The following is a 23,018-nucleotide window of genomic DNA, read 5'->3' as shown; positions in this document are numbered from 1 at the left end:
TTGATGAACACTGCCACTAAATGTAATTTCAGGTCTTTAAACAGGTCCATGCAGTTTGTTAGAGCCTTGTAAGTTGGTGTATTTGAATAGGTAAAAATAAAAATGAAGTTTTGAGGAAGCTTTAAATATGGACAGAAAAAAACCCCCAAAATTTGATATCTCAGTCTCTTTCCTGCTTCTTCTTTCTGTGCACTCCTTAGTTACAGTTTTAATTAAACTAAGTCTAGGCAGGTTTAGATTTACAATTAATTTGTAAAATCACACAGGGAAGATCTCCTGCCACAGCCTTTTGGACCTAGTTGTGTCTTATGGATATGTCTGAAAGGAATGTAATACTAGTGATATTTCTACCTCTTTTAGAAGTATATGTCTGTTCTGGAATGAGATAAAAATTAACCTCAGACATTGTTGGGAATACAATTTCTAATATCTTGATTTTTTTTTAATTGCAGCTCTGAAGGAAAAGTAATTTTTTTTTTTATTCTTAGCAAATGGAAATTCTCTAAAGAAAAAGACTACAAACTATTCAAATCATTAAAATATTTTGCTTTAGCATTACAGGAAAGAATGCTTTATAGATCAATTTTTAATCTTTTTGCTAATTTTCCCAGAACTGTTGGTTTAACTGTGACAAAGAACATTTTCTTTTGCCCAATTTCTAGTCAATTCAACAATATCTTTAGAAAACTTTACAATGTTTCTGTGTCCTGCCTGACATCCTCAGCGTTGTGGATGTGTTAAAACCATTTGCAAATTTCATTAACATTGTTTACTACCTTTTCAGATCATTAAGGAAAAAGCTAATATGATGGATGACAGTGTTAACACATCACATGAGGCCATCTCATTCAAACTTGACCTGCAGTCAAAAAGAGCTTCAGATTCTCTGATCACTTAGGCCAAAAGGCTTTTACTCTGTGTCCTCCTAGGGGACCTCAGCACTCTGGAATAATTGCATATATTTTTAATGCCCTCTTAGGTAAAACCTATCTGAGGTGCATAACCTCCCAAAAAACTGAAATGAGGTAACACTACCAACCATATTTCACTTCTGCAAAAAATAAATTTTTTTTTATAAAAAATTAGGACATTCCTTCTGGTGTCATAAAACAGCGATAATGTATTCTTAAAAATAAATCATATCAAGCCAACCTAGTATCCAGTTCAGAACGTTTGTGTGGAATGAGTGACTTTATCATGAAACCATATACTGAGAGACTATGAATCTAACTTCCCTATGTTAGGTGTAAAACCGAACTTAAATCATTGTTCAAACTGTATTTCTCACTTTGCAACAGGAGACATAAGCTCAATGGCCTTCTCACAGATCTGCTTTGATTCCATTTTTAATTATATGTCCAGTGATTTGAATGATAATAAACAGAGTATGGTTATTAAATCTGTAAAGAGTATCATGTTGGATGACAGTGCTCCTAGAACAGAATATTCTAATGCTTAAATATTGGATGAAGAATGGCTGACTGAGAAGCAATTCTGCAGAAAACAAGATCTAGATAATTGAAATGGATCACAAGTTATATTTGAGTCAACAGAGTCATTCCATTTTTAAATAAGGTAAATATCCTATTGAAAATGCACAAAGAGGTAATGAGTTTTTGAGGCATGGAATAGTCTTTCAATTCTACTCTGCCCAGGCAAAGTGCAAGATGAGAAAGTACCATATCTTGAAAAAACCTACACACTATCCCATGTGGACAATATAAACTAATTGGCAAACACCCACAAGAAAGCCAGAATACTGGACTTGTTTAATCTTTAAAAAATTAAGCAGACACATGGTGATTGTCTTACAAACAGTTGAGAGCTTCTGAAAATATCAATTTGAGAAGTTATTCTCATATTTGATAGAAAATATTTAATAGGTCAAATTCAAAGAGAATACAGAAAAATAGGTTAAGAACCAAGGAAGAAAAACTTAGAAAAAGACTAGTTTGTCTTTAGATAGATTGTTCAAGGTAGCCATGAAAACTCCACTACTGTTACAGCTTGTAAACCAGAAATGATTATGCAATTTTTAGTAATTAATTGTGCTTCTGCTATAGGGCAGCTTAGTCTGAAATGCAGCAAATACAAAATCATGGGATGGGTAAGGTTGAAAGGGACCACAGTGGGTCATCTGGTCCAACTTCCCTGCTCAAGCAGGGCCATCCCAGAGCTCATGGCACAGGATTGTGTCCAGATGGTTTTTGAATATCTGCAGTGAGGGAGACTCTACAACCTCTCTGGACAATCTGTTCCAGTGCACAGTCACCCACATAGTGAAGAAGATCATATTCTTGACTTCAGCCCTGTTCTATTTTCTCCTTCTTCAGTTTCTGCATCCCAAAGTTTAGGATCATAGTGTCCTAGTGATATCGTGTGAAGGTACATTTCAAAAAACACCTGTACCCCAACAAACTCAAATACATTTTCCAAATATTCTTGTAAGAATATTTGTTATCCACCAAGAGGCAACAATTATCCAATATGTCTCTGAAATGAGAACATCTGCAAGAAAGTAGCTGGTCCCACAGTATTTATTTTCTCATCCTTCACAGTACACTCTTAGAATTATAAATATACCCCAAGAAATTTCATATTTCCTCCTTTAAACCCTTTTGACAAGCACTCCCAGAAAATACAGTCAACAGACCTACCTTCCAGTTACTGTATTAAATATTCATGGACTCCTGATAGACCTCTCTGTTCTCCAAGTTCATACTGAGAAAGTTACAAAACTCACTCCTCCCAAATGGAGGTTCTGAATATGAATGCGCATAATCATTTAGAGTGAAAATAAGGTGTACTTTTTGGAGCAGCCTTGCCATCATCTTCAATTACTGTTGGGAAATTTAAGGCGTTGTTTTTTAAATGAATGTTAGGCAAACAGTGATTTTTACTACAATAAACATGATGTGATCATTATTACAACAAAGCAAAAGTGAGTTTTTGTGAGGCAAAACTGCCATGTTTCATTAAGTCTGACAAATACAGATGGTGCTCTTTTACTGCAGTTGTCTGAATTTTCCACAATGTGTTTATTCTTGCACCACCACCATCAGGGAAACATTTTTACCTTCATTTCACATATGAGGACAGAGGGTAGAGAGGAAAGCACTTAGCGAAAACTCAAGATTAATTGAAGGCCTTCGGAATCTAATAATCTCTGAATTGTTCTTCCTTTCGCTGGATGACTTCTGGTATTGTTCACCTACTGCATCAGCAAATTAGGACATCATGAGTATTTCAGAAAAGACCAGATGCAAAACATAGCAGAGTTAAGAATTAATATTACATGGAGTTGTGTTCTAGTTTGTGAATTTACAGAAGTTTAATGTTGCTCATTTGTAGAACGGACCAACTCTTTTGAGAAATATAATAATTGATAGCCTAAATTAGAACTGGGACTAGGTAGAAATGCCAGTGAATAAACCCCAGGCAGCTGAACTCCTTGGGAATTCACTACACCCACAATGAAGGATACAGAATCATAGACCGAAGAGTTCCCACTGCAAAGTCCTCTCCTTTCTGTCTTAGCTTTTGTCTCCTGGAAGAAACAGCCTGCAGTCCAATGCTGTCAGTCTCAGGTGTTCTCGTTTCTATCTGAAAACCAAACAAAAAATGAAAAGTATAACCCTGAAGGAAAATATAAGAAAAGTTGAGCATCCCTGGAGTCCACTAGGAACTGCTCTTTTATTAATGGAAATGTCTTAGAGTCAGGTAGATAGAAGGAGCTATTTCCCAAACAGAAAGTACAGAAAAATCTTAATGTCTCCAGTCTGAAAACAAGGAGAGCAGTCAGACATGGCAGCGTGTCTCTGCAAGAGCTGTCAGACATTAAATCCTCTAGTAGACATTAGCATCACGTAGGACTTCAAACATTGCTCAGTGGGCAAGAGCCACAAAGCTGCAGACATTCCAGTCTGCAGGAGAGATCAAAGGAAGCATACAGAAAAGGCTGTTTCCACACTGTTCCCTCTGCTCACATAACAGCAATGCTTAAATGAGTTTGTCTTTCAAAGTCATGAGGTGATAATTTAAAAATAAATAAAAGAGGGGTGCATTAAACTGTGAAACTAGGTCATCATTATCTTGAGAATTTAATTTATTATTTCAAAATAGCTCAGAGGAGATGAGAGAGAAGCGACTTTGATATCAAAATGATACTTATGAGCTCTCTTAGATGAGGAGATAATGAACAGATTTGTTTAAATTCATTAAGCACAGTTATGTGTGGATGAGAACTTCTAGTCAGAAAATACCTAGTAGCTGAAACAACCTCACAGAAAAGAGTTAATTATTTTCCTAATTAAACATGTTAAATTTGTATTTAAATGTTCATATATTTCAACTAATTACTTTAGAAATAAAAAATAGTTTCCTGGTTCAAAATGTATGTTTGATTTTATTTTACATTGCAGAAAGCAATATTAGTCAATATATTTCATTTTATCAAATAAAATGATCAATATCTGAATGAAATACTATAATTTCCACATTTTATTTCAGTGGATTAAGTTTTAAGAAGATCGGGGTGGGGCTTTGTTTACCTAACATTTTTGTGATTGTGAAAATATTTCAAGTCCTCAAATGTAGAAAACTAAAAACCTCCAAACTCTTGACAGAAAAAGAAATTAGTTTCATAGCTCGCATGATATCACGGTAACTAATGTTTCTTTATATTGACGCACCTTGAATAGTAGGAGGCAATATATAGGGACATAGACAACCCTTTTGAGTCTGAGGTTGATGAGTACTTGGTAATAAATAAATGCTGTTTGAAGAGCTTTCAGTTTGAACAGATACAATTAACAGCCAAGAAAAGATGTAAATGATTCTCCATTGTCATATGGACAGCTAAAGATAGAGTCCCAACTGCAGCCACCAGTGGTTATGTCCCCTATAAGCCTCAGATGCTACATTTTGTTCTCTGAATCACTTTGAGACTGTCTGTGCTTCCAGAAGGCAAGTATAGCAATTTTAAGGATGGAGTAAGTAGCATTCCTAATTTAATCTATTATGGAATTTTTGTTCTGTGCCACTCCTTTGCCAAGCAGGGCACAGAGAAGGTTTCTCCAAGCCCAGCCAACAATCCCTGTCTGCTTCACTAGAGAAATAATTTATTTGGAGAAACCTTCTGTCCATACAAAAGTGTTTACATATTTATCCTTTTTTTTCATGAAATTCAGATTTTCATGTTTAATGTTTTATGAGGAAAGAGTCCAAAGGTCTTGAAGTTACTATCTAATACTCAAGATGATTGAAGTGGAACAGCTCAGTCTCCAAGTGATTATTAAGTAAAAAAGTCTAGATGGAAATATTTACGTGGAATATATTTGGAGGAACTATTCTAGTTTAAGTTTTTTTAATAGGTTGTTTTCAAAATGAACTTTTTTTTTTATTATTTTTTATGGTTTTCCACATATATATTTAATATATAAACTGAAATCCCATTTAAAAATCATTTAAATAAAGTATTTGGATCAAATTAAAATATCTTGGGTTTTCTTTCTTTTTTAAAACACACATAGACAACTCCAGAATTTCAGGCATATGTGTTTTGATTTAATTTGGTTTGTACTCTTTAGAATAAAATATCACTCTATTGTGATGTTCTATTTGCAGACATAACTACACAGAAGGCTGTGATTTTGATCATGTTATATCAGTGGCATGTGGTTGCTCCAGCTGCTTAAAGGACCTGGTTTATGCCCCTATTCTTGGTAGTGAGGTATTTTAAAAGACCCATAGTCACAAGAGTAAAATCTGGAAAATATCTAGCAGGTAGTAGCAGGTACTATTGATGTTTTTCCATGATTAATTTGAATTGTAACAGTCAAAGACAGCTATAACATTTCCATTTGGGAACCACCCCCATATCCTCAACTTTTGGGAAGATCAGCCTGCTAATCAACCAACATGTTGCCTTTCATAAATATACTGTATTACTCCCACGTGCATTTTCAAAATTATACCAAAGCTATATCTTCTTTTTTCATATTTCTGTCAAAGTTCATCCTTTTGGTGTAAATGGAAACTAGTGGAAAATGAAGCTCTGTATTCTCTTTATTTCTTGCAAAACACATGCTGCAAATTTTAACCTGACTTGACTTTTTTTCCATGGCTCAGATACAGCATAGAATATTATTCTGGTTTTCTCTTCCTTGTCTAGAAAAATGAGAGGATTTTTGCTTAAATAAATATACTTTGTGACAGGTACGATTATTACCAGCCTAATGAATGACATAATGCATTTCTTCTGTTTCACTCAAGGCTCCTCTACTTTTGCTTTTGTGAATTTTCACTGTGATCTGCCAGAAACAATCCTACATCTTAAATCTCCCCTAAAGTTTGATGCTCATCTATGGTCACTGAAAATCTCTTAAACAAAAGGACTATCTGATAAAAATTTGTATGTACAGCTATTGACATAAAAAGCTCTTTTATGCATAAAGGCATACATGACATCCCAAAAGTTCCTGGGCAGGAGAAAACGTAGTTTGTTCTTCCATTTGGCAGTAGAGACTTTCCACATCCTATTGATAACCTTTAATATTATATAGCAGATGTCAGTACATTTTGCCAATTATTTGAATAATTTTTTTTTCTCTCTGTAATGCACATAAGATCCTAATAGTTTATGATTAGGTAGTTTAATTGGCTCAATTGCTGGGCAGGAGGGGAAGCAAGAGCTGCCTGCAGTTTGCCTGACCCTTTTCTATCAGATTGAAGTATTATTATGTGCTGTACTATATTAAGCTTCATTTGGAAAAAAAGCACAATCTGTTCTTTATAACCTTCTTAATAGTTTCTAGTACTGATTCATGGGAAGTGGAACCAACAGATTGTTATAGTTGGACTGTAGGTGGGAACGCATATGCTTGAGTTTTGAACAAAATTCCAACCCTGCAGCAGGGATAAGTCTTTTGCATGATGATGTAATTGGTTTTTTAAAAAAACATGAAGAGCCATATGGGAGTAGCTTTTGACTGGGCTTAGGGCCAGACGTTCAGGTAGGTAACATGCAGGATCCAGGCTAGTATTTTAAAAGAACCCAGTTGCCACTTGTTGCCAAGAAGACACATTTACAAAAGTCATATACTGCTAATAGCTCTGATTACAGTACCACAGACAAAGTTTCAAGAGGACAGGAATATCAACCAAAAAGCTGTGATACCTCCTCCAGCAGAGCCAATTGCAGTAAAAGATGTCAGTTTCCAAATACTTGAAATAGAGTTTTTGGGGCAAGAGGAGCTGAATTTAAATTGACTGTACTCGAGCTCCAGCTTGTGTTGTTTGTGGAGGCTTTTCCGATGAACTGGAGTTAGGCGAGCAAAAGTAAATCAATCCCTCCCTTCTGTTGAACATTTTCTTCAGAATTTTCTTTAAAGTTAGAAGTGGAAACAAAATAAACATGGATAAACGTGGATAAATTCCCAGGATGTAGGCTACTTCCATCAGATGGTACTCACTGAAGAATGTTAGCTTGTTTCCAGCTTAGGAGTTCTGAATTAATTTTCACTTGGAAGTGAAACTACAAACTGTGTAAGACATTACCATTGTCAATCCATGTGTGCAAATCCTGAAGCCCCTGTATATTTTTTCCTCTGTCATAAACTTGGCTGAACAATGGGAACTTCCCCATTGGTGGAAACTTGCTCTTGCTGTGGCAGTTTTGGTAGTACTGCTATAGGTATACAGAAGAATCACGTCCTTGAGGAGGCCAATTCCATACAGAAAGCAAGGAGATCCTCTTCTACTGTGAACCTTACATCTCATCCTCAAGGAAATGACAGAATGTACCTTACCTGCTTTTCCACTCTCATTCCTTCAATGTTACATGTATATGTTTATGCATATACATGTTTTATTCAGAAAGAGAGCCCAGAAGAAATTTTTCTAATATACCATGCAAAAAAATTTAACAGAAAAGGTTTTTCTTTCTCCATCAAGAAGCTTTCATTATCCTCACACTATAGCTCATATGAGATACACATACCTCGTCAAATCACTTGCACAACAGGAGAATTCACTATGAATAATTAATTGCATAGAGTTTAACTAGCAAGGCAAGAGCACCACTGGTGTATTTGTGTGAGTGTCTTGAAGCAAAGCTGCTTTCTGTTTTCATCAAATCTCCCTTGAGCTCATGTCATAGAGCTGTAGTTTTCCCAGCTGGAGACCTCCATGACTCTCAGATTTGGACTGCCAGGATGTATTTTCTTCCAAATGTTAAGAACATAGCATTTTCCTAAGTACCCTTGGTAGTTTAACATGTTTCCTATGATTTTGGATGACACATAACTTTCTGTATGGTTTCATCAAATCTCCCTGTCTTGATGCTGAATCAAACCATGGTGTTTGGGCTCTAGCAGACTTTATTTCATTGGAAAAGAGTTAATGCACTTTGTGTTCTCTAAAAGACCTGCTGTTTTTCAGTACTGCAATTAAACCCATTCTCAACTTTATACCAAGCCTCAGGATAACAGTTTGAATGCTTATAACACTTTCAAACAAATACTGCAGTATTTGGAACACAGAAGTTCTGTAAATCAACTAGACCTGGCTGGGAATTTTCCACTAAGAATTTTTTGACAGAGGATGAGATCTTCAGAATTTCAATGCATTTGGATATCATAATTTAACTTTTAGCAACAAAGCACCAGGTGGCCACTCACTCACTCCCCTACCAGCAGGATCAGGGGGAGAGTCAGAAAGGTGAAAGCTAAATAACCCATGGTTTAAGATAAAGACAGTTTAATAGGTAAAGCAAGAGCCGTGCACACAAATAAAACAAGGAATTATATCACTGCTTTCCATGAGGTGTTCAGCTGTCTCCAGGAGACCAGGGCCCCATCACATATCATGGTGATTTGGAAGACAAACACCATCACTCTAAACACCTCCCTTCTTCTCTGAACTTTGTGTACTGAGCATGCTGCCTGGAATATCCCTTTGATCAGCTGGGGTCACCTGTCCCAGCTGTGCCTCCTCCCAGCCTCCCATGCACTCCCAACTCCCTTACCAGCATGAGAGCATGAAAAGTAGGAAAGGCCTTGTCTCTGTGTAAGCACTGCTCAGCAAAAACAAAAAAAAATTCTACATTATCAATCCTGTGCTCAGCACAAATCCAAAAGATAGTACTGTACTAACCACTGTGAAGAAAATTAACTCTACCACAACTGAAACCAGCACATTGAGATACACAGTTTTTCCTCAAACTTTCATCTTCTATGGCAAAGATTGACAATGTTTCCTTGTTCTTTTTATTTTCTGTTTGAAAAATTGACATAGAACATTTAGTACATTTAGAACATTTAGGTAACTAAATGAGAATAATTTTAGACAAAGTAGTTTATTTCCTGTCAGATGGCCTAATTTTATTTTTAAGGCCTCTGAGTCTTCTGGGAGTTAAATATGACTGACCCCCATTTTTCCTTCAGGCTGACTTTGGCAGCTATAATACATATTTCATGAGACACCATGGTTTTGACCTCTAGCTGAACTGTTGCAGCATCTCATGGGAATCACTTGATGCTCATGTACCACAGGAAACACAGTCTGCCCTAAGGGCATGACACAGGGGCAAGCACTGGACTCCTGATTTACTACTCTCAGAAAGCACTGCAACAACTGAGTTTAAATGATATTTTGTCCAGGCACAATTTGCATGGTAATGTGGTTTCCATTAGGCCTAATCACAGCAAGGAAGAAAATGAAAGTCCCTTTAGGTAGAGAGACCTGCATTCAGGTTGTCATTCTGGTTGCGTGCAATTTGGAAATTTAATGGTCTCAAGGTCTCAGTGATTCACTCCTGATGAGAAAAGATGTTACTTCCTGTCTTCTCGTTCTTTGCCTCTTTTGACTATTTGGATGGTAAGATCCTAAAACTGAGCACTGTTTTTACATTCATATTCAGTGCTGAGTGTAACAAAGCCTCTGAGCTGTAGCACCAGAGTGATAGGGATGACTCCCCAGGTGAGCAAGATGAATGTTTGATGGCTCCAATGTCCAAACTAAAAAAAAAGAGATGACAGTCCAAATCCAAGTCTGATCCTCACTGCTTCACATACATTTTCACTGTCAGTGCTCCTATGTACTTGCAATTCTGCTGGTGAGAGAATTTTTCTTACAGATTCTTCCATTTACAAGCTAATAAATTTTTGAAGGATCAGCAGTTTCCTGCAACATCATTACTTTACACTCACAATTGTATTAATTAATTAACCGATTATATTTCTGTGGAATATTACTGAGGGTCTAAGACATTACTTCTGAGAAAGATTTCCTGCCCTAGAGGCCTTTTTATTTAAATGAGACATGAAACAGATTTCAACAGCCAGATGGAGGAGCACAGGGAACCAGACACACAATCCTGGTCAGGATGACTGTCAGTGGTATCAGTACATCCACTGTTCAAGCACTGTGCCTTTTATGTAGGCCTGGCAGTGAAGAAAGCTTCTGTGGTGAGACAGAATTAAGGAAAAAAAGGTCTGTTAATATCTATTACCAGTTTATCCTCACAGAGGAAGAAGATATTGAAAGAAAATATGAAGGTTTTCCCACTGGTAGAAATTTAATTCAGAACAAACAAACAGGAAAAAAACCTGAAAAAATATTAAAGCACATTGAGCTAATCTGTGCTCTAGTGATCCCTGTAATGGTAATCCTCAATTTTATCATTCATTCTCCAGTAAAAGCTTTTCCTTCAACAAAATAAATATTACTTGTTCACTCTAACTAAAAAAATATTACTTTTCAGATTGCATTATGAATTAGGTGATGTTATGAGCTTTTTCTAGCATATATGTAAAATGTTACACCTAAAAATTAATTCTCAACTATATTTTTTAATTTACTGAAGTGAATCATAGAGCATTTGGCCACATTTAGTCAGTTTAAGAGAATCAGTCAGAAGAGATAGTCATTTGTATATATATTGTTATACACATTATGGACCAGATCCTCACAGGTACTGAGGTATAAAACAGCATTTGGTTTAAGCAGAGATGCAGTCTATTGAAGAGTAGTGAATTTTCTAGGAAAATGTGTTGACCTCGTCTTGAAAATTGGTTCATTAAAAGCTTAAAGTGATATTGTTAAGATTGGCACAGTGATCTCTCTGCAGATACGTAACACATTTAAAGTATCTGATGATCCAAAAGAAAAAAAGCTGCTGTAGATTTTAATATGTGCATTTGTGTTTCTGTTTGTATTCAGGAAACTATGGTGAAAGTGGAATGGAAGCTTTCAAAGATATGGCAGCCAAGGAAGGGATCTGCATTGCACACTCCTACAAGATCTACAGCAATGCTGGTGAGCAGAGCTTTGACAAGCTGCTGCGAAAGCTTCGGAGCCACCTGCCCAAGGCAAGAGTGGTCGCCTGCTTCTGTGAAGGCATGACTGTGAGAGGCCTCTTGATGGCTATGAGGCGCCTGGGACTTGCTGGAGAGTTTTTGCTGCTAGGCAGGTGAGTAGTAATGTGCAGTTATAGCCAGCAAGCAAAAAAAAATTAAAATGGCCCAGTTTTCTGGGCATGAAGCACATGAAGCACAGACTCAATGCCTTTCCTATACCTCTTCATATCTAAAAGATAGGAAGAAATGTCAGCTGTGTCATAGCAGTACAACCTCAACAAAGACATGCATCATTCTCATGACATGCCAGGCAAACACAAGCCTGCTTGGCCACTCTTAGCAGCAACGTGTAAGGAAAAGCTGTTACACAAGCCTTTGATCTACCCCACCTGTTTTGTCCACTACAGTTTAAAATGCATTGTGTGCATATACAGCCTGCAGCTGTGTCTCATTCCAGTAACTCTGTGTTAAGAATTACTGATGTGGCCTCTGGCTGTACCTGAAACAGCACTCCCTGAAAAAAAGTTTGTTAAATATCACCTTTTCTTTCTGAGCCAATGTGCTGATGTGCATACTGTCCTAAGGGCAATATACAGATAATCCTTTATCTTAGCTCATTGATATCAGTGTTTCCTTTCCTAAGGAAAAAAGGAAAAGTTACTTAGTGTGTGTTCAACATAAAGGAAAAGATCCCGGGCTCATAAGCAGAGAAATAAGTTAATGATCTGAACCTAAAGGGATCTTTACATTTTCCCCTTACAAGTGGATCCTAAAAAAGACAGGAAAAAATGACGTATTGAAAACAAAATGGAGTATACTGGGAGTCAACTAATGTAACTCACCACCTTTTCAGTGCTATTAGAAGGATGACCTGTTGTTGTCCCAAGCATGAACGTTACAGAAACACAAGTAAAATGGAGTCAGTGAAACCAGAAGTCATGGTAAGACTTCCAGGGAAACTTCCAAGGACTGTATTGGCAGCTGGGAGACTGAATCTGTCCAACTGGTATGACACCAGCCTCTGTTCCTAATCTGCCCTGTTACAACAGCTGCCCTTCCTCCTTGGGCAAAGGGGAAAGCAAACAGGCAACAATGGGGGCTCTTGTCTCTGCCCTAACTCTTTGACATCAGCCTACATTTTGGCGTTTTCAGATTGGAATTTCTTAATTCTTTCTCTGGTACATGGCAACTGTCTCCACCCTTCTTTTCAAATACATTTTATCTGTAGGGACTTCCATAGACTGTCTTGGTCCTGCTCTGGACAGACACTCAAATGGACCACAGTCCTCAAGGTGAGATCCACCTAAACATTTTTAGATGTCTATAATTTAGATATTTCCATGTAGCCATCAGAATTCTCTCCACAGTTAATCAAAAGCAAAACAAGACCTTGTTTGTAATGTGCATATTTCAAGTAGCTCAGAGAAACCATAGTCTAGCAAAGGGCTTGTACAATTACTCTTTTGATCACTACATTTGATGGAAAAACCTACTTGTCAGTTGTTTAGAGTAGATTGGAGCAAATACTACCTCCACTATCTCTAGCTGAATCTGGTGCCATAGCATGTTTGCTATCTTCTTCTGTCCTAAATACAAGAAATTGTCAACTATGTGCAGCAGTATCCAAATATTGAAGCACATAAGCATTGTTTTCAAAAAATATGTTGGCCCTTAACTACTCCAGACTCCACACTGTACATAATTTTATATGGGATTTATGTACAATATTGCTAAATTTAGCCCTCTCAGATGCTTTTATGAATAAGTACTTCAGGAACTGCTGATTGTGAATAAGAGTAGAGCAATTCAGATTATCTCTTTTAAAAAACAAGGTCTATGGAGAACAGGCTTTGAGGCTTTGCTTCAATTTTTTGTTTGGGTTTTTTGTTTCGTTTTGTTTCTTTGTGAAAAATACCTATTTCTAGCTGCAGTGGTATTTGTCGTAATTATAAGAAAGTTGTTATTCAGTGTATGACTTCCATTGAGTAAATTGAAAGTGATAGCTTTTTTTAGAAGCCCAAACTGTTAAGCCTTTCCAATTGAAACAAAAATCCTTAATTCTACCTGATCATTTGAGGCGTATCCATGTCTGTGACAGAGTTACACAATTTAATTGTGAAAAATGCAGCATGGACTGGAAGCGTTTACAAAGAAAGAAAAAGGAAAGTGTAGGGGTTTTTTTCTGTCTTTTTAATCTATTATCAGTGATTCCAAGGCAATGGCTGAGAAGTGCTGCATTAGACAAAGACAGCTAGAGAGATATAGTCTCTTTACATTTGGCTCTGCACTTCAGAGGTTCCAAGGATCTTGGAGGGTGCCATATTTTTGAGTAGATTTGTTTCCAATTTGTTATCAAAATCAGCTATAAGCCAGGGAAAAATAAAACAAAATAGTAAACAAACAAAAACTAACTAGTTTTGCCAACTGAGGACTTTTGTTAGGCTTTGAGTCACCCTTAGTCTGTAGAGCAGTGTTTTATATTTCTGCCATGCAGCAAGGACCATATGTAGAGTGTGGGAAGTTGTGGAGTTATAGTGTTCCACAAAAATATTCATTCTTACAAAAATGTTCTCCTTCCCCTATGGGCTAAACTCTAGGCTTTGAGGCAGAGGCAAGAGAAAAAAAGAGAAAAATCCCAGGGAACTTTCAAGAAGACTTGTTGACATAGATGAGGTATAAGACAATGATATCATTGTCCAGTGATAATTTGAGTTCCTGTAGGGATTTAAAGCTCTGTTTTCCAGGACCCTGATGTACTGCGTGTTCTCTTGGGTTTAACTGTTCGGCTCTGTTCTCTGTGAATATTTAACTGTTGATCAGAAGCTAGGGTTGTTGGTTGGTTCTGTAGAGAACAATGTAAGGCAATAGTCTGGAATGGATGTACAAGTACAAATCCAGATCTCATGCAAGCAGATTATATTGGAGACCTTTTTGTACATCATCTGTAGGGAGAAAAGACAGTAGGCAAGATTTTGAGAAGAACAGATGGTTCAGAGTGCTCTAAGGGGAAAGAGCTACATCGGAAATTAAAGAAGGCTCACAAAATTAATTTTTCTTGCAATGCTATGCAGGAAAATGGACTAGGATAAGACTTATATTTTCATTCATCATCTGATCCTGGAGTTGCTCTGGGCTGCCCATTCAAATGAGAAGGTTATAAAAGGGCATTCCAAGTGTAGTGAAAGTGCCTTTCACTAGAATGCAATGGGCTTACAAGAAAAACTCCATTTACTAATGAATAATTTTTTGTTCCCCTACAAATTCTTCCCTCTTGTTTTGTTAAGCGGAGAATTATTTCATTTATTTTCCAAATGCACAGAAAGAACTAAAGTCACAAAACCACACAGTAGCTTTATGGGAAACCACAAATACATTAACATTTCCACTTCTTCTTTACTTTCCTTTGTGTTCCATTTTTAATTTGAATTCACCCCTAATATTTTCTATCCAAAACCTTGCAAAATTTGGGATTTTTGGAGGCTATGGATTTCTCACAGCAGTTGTTTTATGCTCAGATAAACAGAAAATGGATTGGCCAAGGGGAGTGCATATCACATAAATTATCTTATACAGCCCCCGGGGAGGAAAAAGATACCTTTCAATAAACCGTCCTCTCTTGATCTACTATGCAGCGTCTGAAAATGCATTGCCTGCCTGTGACAGATATGCAAGGTGGCTTGTCATTAGTGATTGTAACATTCCAGAGCTTTTTGATTAATGGAATACATTTTAGATGCTTGACAAATATTTACCTCATGCGTCTTGAAGAATTGGAGTTAAACTCAAATACAAAGGTGAGTGTGCTGACTTTCAAGTGTGAAAAAATGTTATTTTAACTTAACCTTTACTCAACTTGAGATATGGACACCAGGCTTCACCTGTTTGTCTTCACTGCTTCTGTCATCCACAGGTCATATGCCAGGAGATACCCTTACAGATAAATTAATTTGAGAATAACTCATACATTCACTTAACAGAATAACTTTGAAACAGATTTCAGAAGGAACCACAGAGTATTAATTGTGTAGATAAAACCAGCTTGGTTGTACTCGATTTTCAGGTACAACCTTTCAGCTGTTCCTCATTTTTTGTAATATTCAGACCCAACAGCTGAAATTTTGTTTTGTTTTGTACACCCACCTTCATCCTGCTCCTCTTGATCCCTAGTTTCTGATCTTTGAACAAAATGTCTGCGATAATTCTCTAAACGAAAATTTTATTTGATGCCTTTCATTTGCAAGGATTCCAAAACTTGTCTCAGAATGGCTAAGTATCTTAATGCTAGGTCACATGATTTTTCATAATAAAATAGAAATTATCAGTTGCAACAGAAATTTTGAATATTGACTATTACTGTCCTAAATGAAATGGGTTCAGAAAACACTACTACAGTATTGAATAATTATATTATTTTTTATGCTTGCTGGAATTATTTTATCTTATATCAGTTAACACTTTTGGGATGGGACTCAGCATGGTGTTGGTGACAGCAGTTACCAAGGGGTTATTACCAAGAAGCAGCTGGGACATAGGTATTCTGTTCTGTGGTAAAAGAACATTAAGATTCATGGATGCAGTCACTATACATCTTTTACTTCTAGACAAGAGAACTTCCCCAGGTTGATTTGTTAATTATTATGAAATAGTTATTGCACACACATAAAAAGCAAAAGAAAGAAATTTTGCAAAGAATTTGTGATTCAAAGTACAAGACAGTCAGACTTTTCCTACCTAAAAGAGAAGGGAAAGGACAAGGGCATTGGAATGGTCAGGCATTGGAACAATTCCCTGCCCAGGGAAGTGGTGAAATTACCATCCCTGGAAGTGTTCAAAATATGTGCATGGGGCACTTGGGGAATTGGTTAAGTGGAGAAAGGTTGGACTTGATAATACTTAAGGTCTTTTACAACTTTAATGATTCTGTGACTCTAAAGGGAAAGTAGAGGTATATAGAGATAAAACCAGCTTGCTCAATGTCTCCAGCTTCCAAATGACATTCCACAAGCAGTATTCATCTTCAAGAAATTACTGTGACTTCCATTTGCTTCATACGTTCACGTACTCATATGATGTATCAGATTCACTACTGTATTCACTATCATATCTGATTTTTAAAAAGTGTTAATTAATATTATCCAGACTTTCTGTTGCAATAAATGACAAAATCATACACAATGAATAAAAAAAATTATCTGAGATGGAAATATATCCTTAGGCTCTAGGACTGATTCTGATTTTCAGCTGTCCAGCTGAAGAAACATGGCCAAAATTTATCAGTCTGATTTAATCTCTACATGACTCGTAGATACTTAACTTAGCCAGGACTTACAGAAATAATATAAAATTGTGACTTGGCTGCAATATCTACAGCAAAGGAATGGGAAATCTAGAGCTGCAGGGCATCCCTCAGTGTTTCCATCTTCTTTGAAGTAGTCAGGACTTGATGACTACATGCTGTAATGTCCTTGCAGAGATGAAGAACCACATCCTGCATTTTCAGGATTCACTCTGTTCTGTGATATGTGAAGTCTGTGCCTCGGGATGCCTCAGGCCATGCCTCTGAAGCATGCCATGGCTGCAGAGCATATCCAAATGGAGATGGGTAAGGGCAAGACGCCACTTCTAGCAGTGTGAGGATCTCAAACAATTCAAGTGAGGCTCTGCAAGACAGAAAGACCACTAAAGCCCATTCTTCTCAGAACAACAGTGATATTCTCTACCACAAATCACTTCTCATAATAAGATACCTGTTAGCTCCTGAGGAGACAGATTGGAGGAAATTGTTATTGATTCTAAGAGATGTTGCAGCAAATGAGCTAAGTACAAGGTAAGTAGTAGAGATGAGAATAAGGAGGGAGAATAAAATGTGGAGAAGCATTAGTTCCAGGAAGTCCCCAAAGTAATTCACTAATAGGAAACTCAGCAATATATATGGAAAAAAGCTGATTAGCAACTAAAAGGGGCAACTATAGCTGAAGGAAAATTAAAGCAAGATAGATGATCTGAGGGAAATTAGTTCTTTTTAACGGTTTAAAAAGAAATCTTTTGTGAAATTTTAAAAAGTGTCCATTGGTTAAAGAAAGATCTCACTGCAAAGGAAGTAGTGATTTCCTTCTGGAAAGTATGCTGTGTGAGGTGGGTTAGCATGCCTTTTTCTATATTTTTTGAAGTCCAACTGATGAAGAACTTCTTGTAAAATAAATTGCGATATGAAATTTTGTAGACCTGAAATGTGCTCTGGATTAATTTTTGGTTATTTCTGCTGCTTCTGGGAAGTATTAATCAGACAAAATTCTATCTAGAATAGTTTTTACTGCCTAACCTGTGACAAAACAGGAAGATAAATGCAATATAAATTTTCTCTCCTGCAGGTACAAAATAAGCAGATGAAAAGGTACTTTTAGAGTACAATTGTGCAACTGCAGCCTGTATGAACAGTCTGATCCTTTTTCTTCAATCCACAGCAGGCAAAAGTCTGGTGCAGCCTCACCTGAAAGCTGTTTCCTCTAAGACAACTGTCTGCTGCCCACTCATTTATTTCTGTTCTCTTGTTCAGTCATCAATGTGTCACCCAAGTAAGCAGGTATCATTGTACATGTATTATTAAATACATGTACATGTATAATTAAATGCATTGCAAATAGCAGCATTAAGTCAGAATCTTCATTGCTACCTAAAAACCAGAAATTTTACAGCAAAACAAAAGTTTGCTTTCTAGAACTGTAAAAGAGATTAAGGGAGTGAAAAACTTTCTTCCCTCCTATATCCAGACAGAGCTTTTAGAAGCAAAGCAGACTACAGGGTAAAGAATAACTTGGTTTTGAACAGGAGTTTTGTGGTCTCCCTTTGAGGCAGTCTCATGGCTCAGATACCCTCAGGGTGAGCAATAGCAGTGGTGTCCTGCTGCAGATGGAAGCAGTGAAGTGGTTGGTCAAGGCTGTTTGTGCAATGATTAAAAAAAACTATGATTTCCTTTCTGTGGTTCAGACTCCACAAGCTATGCTTGAGGATTTTAGGGGGACAAGTGAGGCAAACATATCAAACTGCAAGCAAATAAAACTTTTTAAATTTTGTTATATGTCTTTAAAATCCTTTTTTCTTTGCCTTGGCATCTGAGATGTTTCTAATAAATATTGCACCTTGCTGTCCAATTTTATAGTCACTATGTGGATCAGGTAGATGGGGATAGGAGTAAGCTCTACATATATTTGGAAGAATGTCTTCATTTTGCTGTTTCAGGAATGATATGTATTTCTTGGTGTGGGTGGTGATGGTGTGGTGGTGGATATCTATCATGGCATCAAGAAAACAATGAAGAATTTCCAAGTGTGCATATTGGCAAGCAAGCACACCTTCTACACATTTGAAAATGTAGCATTAGAAAATACTCTATCACGTCAGATCAAAGGTCCATCAAACCAATGTTTGTTTCTGGGAGTGGTCAGCAGCAAATGAATGGCAGAAAGTGACACCAGACCAGGAGTGAACAAAGTTCTCCTGGAGAATTCTTAGTGCCTTTGTAAGGGAAGCCCTCGTGGTCATCTCCGTGGTCACATTCAGGACTCCCTCAAACAGGTCCACACCCTTCTCATGTTGGGACCCCAGAGATGGAAGCAGCCATCCAGGGTCTCATGAGAAGAAAGTAGAAGGGGAGAATCACTTCCCTCAATGCTTCTTCATGCATACTTCTTTTGATGAAGTCCATGATGAATTTGACTTTCTGGGCTGGGAGTTCACATTGCTGGATCACGTTGAGCTTCTCATCCATCAACAACCCCAAGTCCTCCTCAGGGCTGTGCTCAATCCATTCTTTGCACAGTCTGTGCTTGTGTTTAGGATTGCCCTTTGCACTTGGCCTTGTTTATCTTCATGAGGTTCACATGGGTCCACCTCTAAAATTTGTCAAATTCCCTCTGGATAGTGTCCCTTCCAACTAACCTTGTTGTGACATGACAAATCATGTGTGTCCAATTGAATTATTTACTTCCTGTAAGTAAAGGTCTACTCTTTCTCACCTACAACTAGCATTAACAGCCAAAGGCAGGTGGCTTTGTTAATCAATATGTTTGAATAGAATTGTGCCTCAGCATTGCAGAAAAAGACAGTGGCTCAGGATGTCCTTCAAGTCTTTTACTTCTGCACTGGTTCACCTCTACCAATTCATGCTTGATCCATCTTTGGATAGACCTGCTTAAAGCCTTTCAAAGACAAAAATTACACAGCCCTCTCAGTCAACTTCTTCCTAAGCTTAACTACTCCTTATACCCTTCCTGGAGTCAAACCTACATTTCCTTTAAGCACATTGCTCCTTGTCCTACCCATGGGAACAAAGGAAGCAGTTTCTAAGACTGCAATTTCTATATTAGAAGACTTAGGCTTACTCTTGTTCTGCTTTGACAACTTTTAGTGTGAACAGAAAACAGGTTTTACATTTTGGAATAACATGAGATCTCTATTATCACAGTGGAAATGAGACACGAGGCAAAGTCAGAAAAAAAGATGTCAAACAATCCTGAAGAATTATACAAGGTTTATCTTCATTGCAAAATGACAAATTTATGAGATGACCTACACGGTTGAGAAATAGACAGTGGGGCAATCTCAAAAATAACTCCATATTGCCAACAGACCTGTGCTTGCAGATCTGCATGAAAGTAAGTCAGAGGCATTGCTGGGAAATTGTGTGCATTTGTGGGTGTCTCTCTGTTCTCACAGGAGATGTATGTTTCTGATTTTATATTTGACTTTGCTCTACTTTATCCCACAGCTTATAAAAATTCAGAATGGGAGAAGTCTATGGGTGGCTGACTTAAGACTGTTCTCTGCAAATATGTCTTCTGAGACTGATAGGCAGCAATCACAAAGAATTTTCTGATGTAAACCTATTTAGAGAATGAAAGAGACTCTTCCAATTCTAAGAAAAGGAATCAAAAATACCCTTGGAACAATGAAAACACTTTCCATTCAAGCTTGAGAAAAGATTAGATACTTTCTTCTCAAAAACATAAATTCAAGAGGAAAAAATAAATTAAGATCTTAAGCCCCAGCATTGTTATTCCACAATTTGCTGCAGGCTACGTGGTAAAATGTAATTTTAAAAAACATTAAAGCTAAGATGAAAAATGTGATCCAGTATATATTTCTAGAAAAATTTAAAGGCAGTTGGAACAAGAGGAAAATTAGCATTATGCTTGAGATTTTCTGATCTTTAGAAAAGCTACAGAATTTTGATTGTTGAAGTTAAGAGAGCCTAAAATGGTCTTTATTTAAAAAAAAACCAAAAAACCCTGTTTCTTCGCCTCTGAAATTAACACTTTGACAAATACAGTTTTGCTGTAAGGTACTGAATGACACTTAATATCTGTTTCCATTCTCTTGTCTTTCTCTGCAGCAAGTGGATATATTTTCCATTACTTCTTTTTAACTCTTTCTGATTTATCTGCATCATCCCAGAGTCTACACCCAGAACTTGTGACTCATTGCACACACACAAACTACACACACATCTGCATACAGAGAAGGTATTTGTGAAAGGGGAACACCCAAGGGTTTGTAGCTCCATGTTACTGTGTCCTGATAAAGAGAATCTGTTCCAAACCATGGAGTCCAGGAACTGCCTCTTCCCTCAGCAAATCTGCCATCAATTCTGTTCATGTCTTAGTTTCTTAGTTAAAGAGATCCTTCATGTAGGTAAGCTATAAAAAACTGTGTGGCAGACAAAGGGGAAGAAATACTCGACCCCTTGGACAGCAATTGTTCACTTGTCCCAGCATTGCAACTACTTTCACATGTGTTCCATTCTTCGATTAAATAACAGTGGGACTCGGAAAGGCAGGCAGATTTTTTCTACAACTTCACATTTGAGTTGATTTAGTTGTACTTGAAACACCTGGAAGATCTGAACATAAAAACATTATGATCACCAGAGAGTATGTGGGCAGGGATTTATACAGGTGAACCCATCTCACTAACACTGGTGAGTGATTATGGAAGAATATTACTTGGAGTAATGAAAACTTCTGATTTGTAAACTTGTGGTGTAATTCATTTTTCTATCCCTCTATTAAAGTGGCAAAGCACACACAGCAGCTCATTTCCCCCTCACTATGGCTGAATTGATAGTTTCTAGTGAAGCCATTGTCTCTCCAGAGGTTAAGGCTGAAGGCAAGTGACAAGATGAATGAAGTACCAGAACTCACTAAACCTCATTCTGGTGGAATTTAGTCCACTCCTACCTTGAAAAGGCATTATAAATCATGGCAAGAATATACTACTTTCAAGAATACCAGATAAAAAAGCCATGTACTATTTCAAGGAATAAGGCCTAAGCTGAACTTTGATGATAATTTCTATTAGAAATGTGTAACAACTGAATTGATTAAAGGAACAGTATTTTAATTAGGAAGTTAAAGTTAATAAAATAAAATTTATATTTGCTAAGGGATCAAACTCTTCAACCTTTATTCATGTTGGTTAGTGAAAGTGAAGGAGGTGAAGACTGACTGAATTATAATGAGTAAATCATCTCTATCCTGTGAAAATGGATAGTTATAAAACATGGTGATTTAATACATTTTAACTGGTATGTTTTTAAGAATTCTGTGTCTCGAAGTGCTGATATGCACAAATCAATGTTAATCTTGGATGCTATTTTGAAATATGATTGTCTGATATGCTTTTTAATATAATTCTACCAAAGCATACCGAAAGGAACGTTATTCCTTGTATCCTAGGAGTTAAAACAAAATAAATTAAATATATTTCTGAAACTCTTCATGTGTTCAAAAGTTTCAAGCCTTAGCTAAATCAGTTTACAGCAGCCAAATATGCACCACGTGGATGTTACCTAAGTAAAAACAATTGCATGTTAGCCACCCAAGATCTGATTTTATCTGAGCATTTCAGACATGAGGAAAATGACACTATAATGTAATGCCAAATCAGCAACATGTTGACGAGGATGACTGTCACAAAGTAGAAGGGTTGATGTTAGTTTTACACTTAATAGAGATTTTATGGGGCTTTAAGCAAAAATAATATACAAAAATGTGTTATTTAGGTGCTTGACCTGACACCAGATATTTATACAAAGAACTAGAAACACTTGCATAGAAGGGAATGTCAAGAAACCGAAACAACAACTGCAGGCTGTTTGCCTGGTTTTCTTGATAGCTCAGTTCTTGAAATTGCCTTCAGAGAAAGACATTAATGAATGCACAATTGGTTTCGGTCTTTAAAAAGAAAAATCAAAGACAGAACTGCTTCTGAAGTTGTCATCTCTTAGCTGTATTTTTGAGAAACTTCATGTGCATTTGTTTTTCTTTTATTATAAGATATATAACTGATATTATCTAGCAGTAAGAAAATAGACGGCTTAATTACTTGTGCAGCAATTTCTCTGTCAGAAATATAAGTACTGCTTGCTGCTCCATATGTCTTTGTCATGGGGAATCTCTGAGTACAAGGGTTGGGTAAAGGTAATTAGTATTTTCTAATCATGCCCCCCCTTATTTTGCACTATATTGAATTTAATATGCCAGTTTCACCAACTGTCAGCCAGAAGCTCCATGGCAGTTTATTTCATTCTAGCTGTGCTCTTGTAACCAGAAGAATAAGTGATTCATATTCCAGCAAAGCATTAATTCCTGTCTTCTAGCTGAA

General features: G+C 36.9%; 1 protein-coding gene across 6 annotated transcripts in view; it reads left to right on the top strand.

Moving 5' to 3' along the window:
* GRM5 (glutamate metabotropic receptor 5) overlaps nucleotides 1-23,018 on the top strand; it is a 247,122-nt gene that overhangs the window by 97,549 nt on the left and 126,555 nt on the right. For all 6 annotated transcript variants that reach the window (XM_088159342.1, XM_088159343.1, XM_088159344.1 and 3 more), the window contains one exon: nucleotides 11,221-11,470. In XM_088159342.1, coding sequence (XP_088015468.1) covers nucleotides 11,221-11,470 — 250 coding nt within the window. The remainder of the gene's footprint in view (nucleotides 1-11,220; nucleotides 11,471-23,018) is intronic.

This window comes from Sturnus vulgaris, chromosome 2 (assembly GCF_052056855.1).
Source record: "Sturnus vulgaris isolate bStuVul1 chromosome 2, bStuVul1.hap1, whole genome shotgun sequence".
NCBI classification, from domain to species: domain Eukaryota; kingdom Metazoa; phylum Chordata; class Aves; order Passeriformes; family Sturnidae; genus Sturnus; species Sturnus vulgaris.
This window is presented reverse-complemented; position numbering and strand designations above follow the sequence as displayed.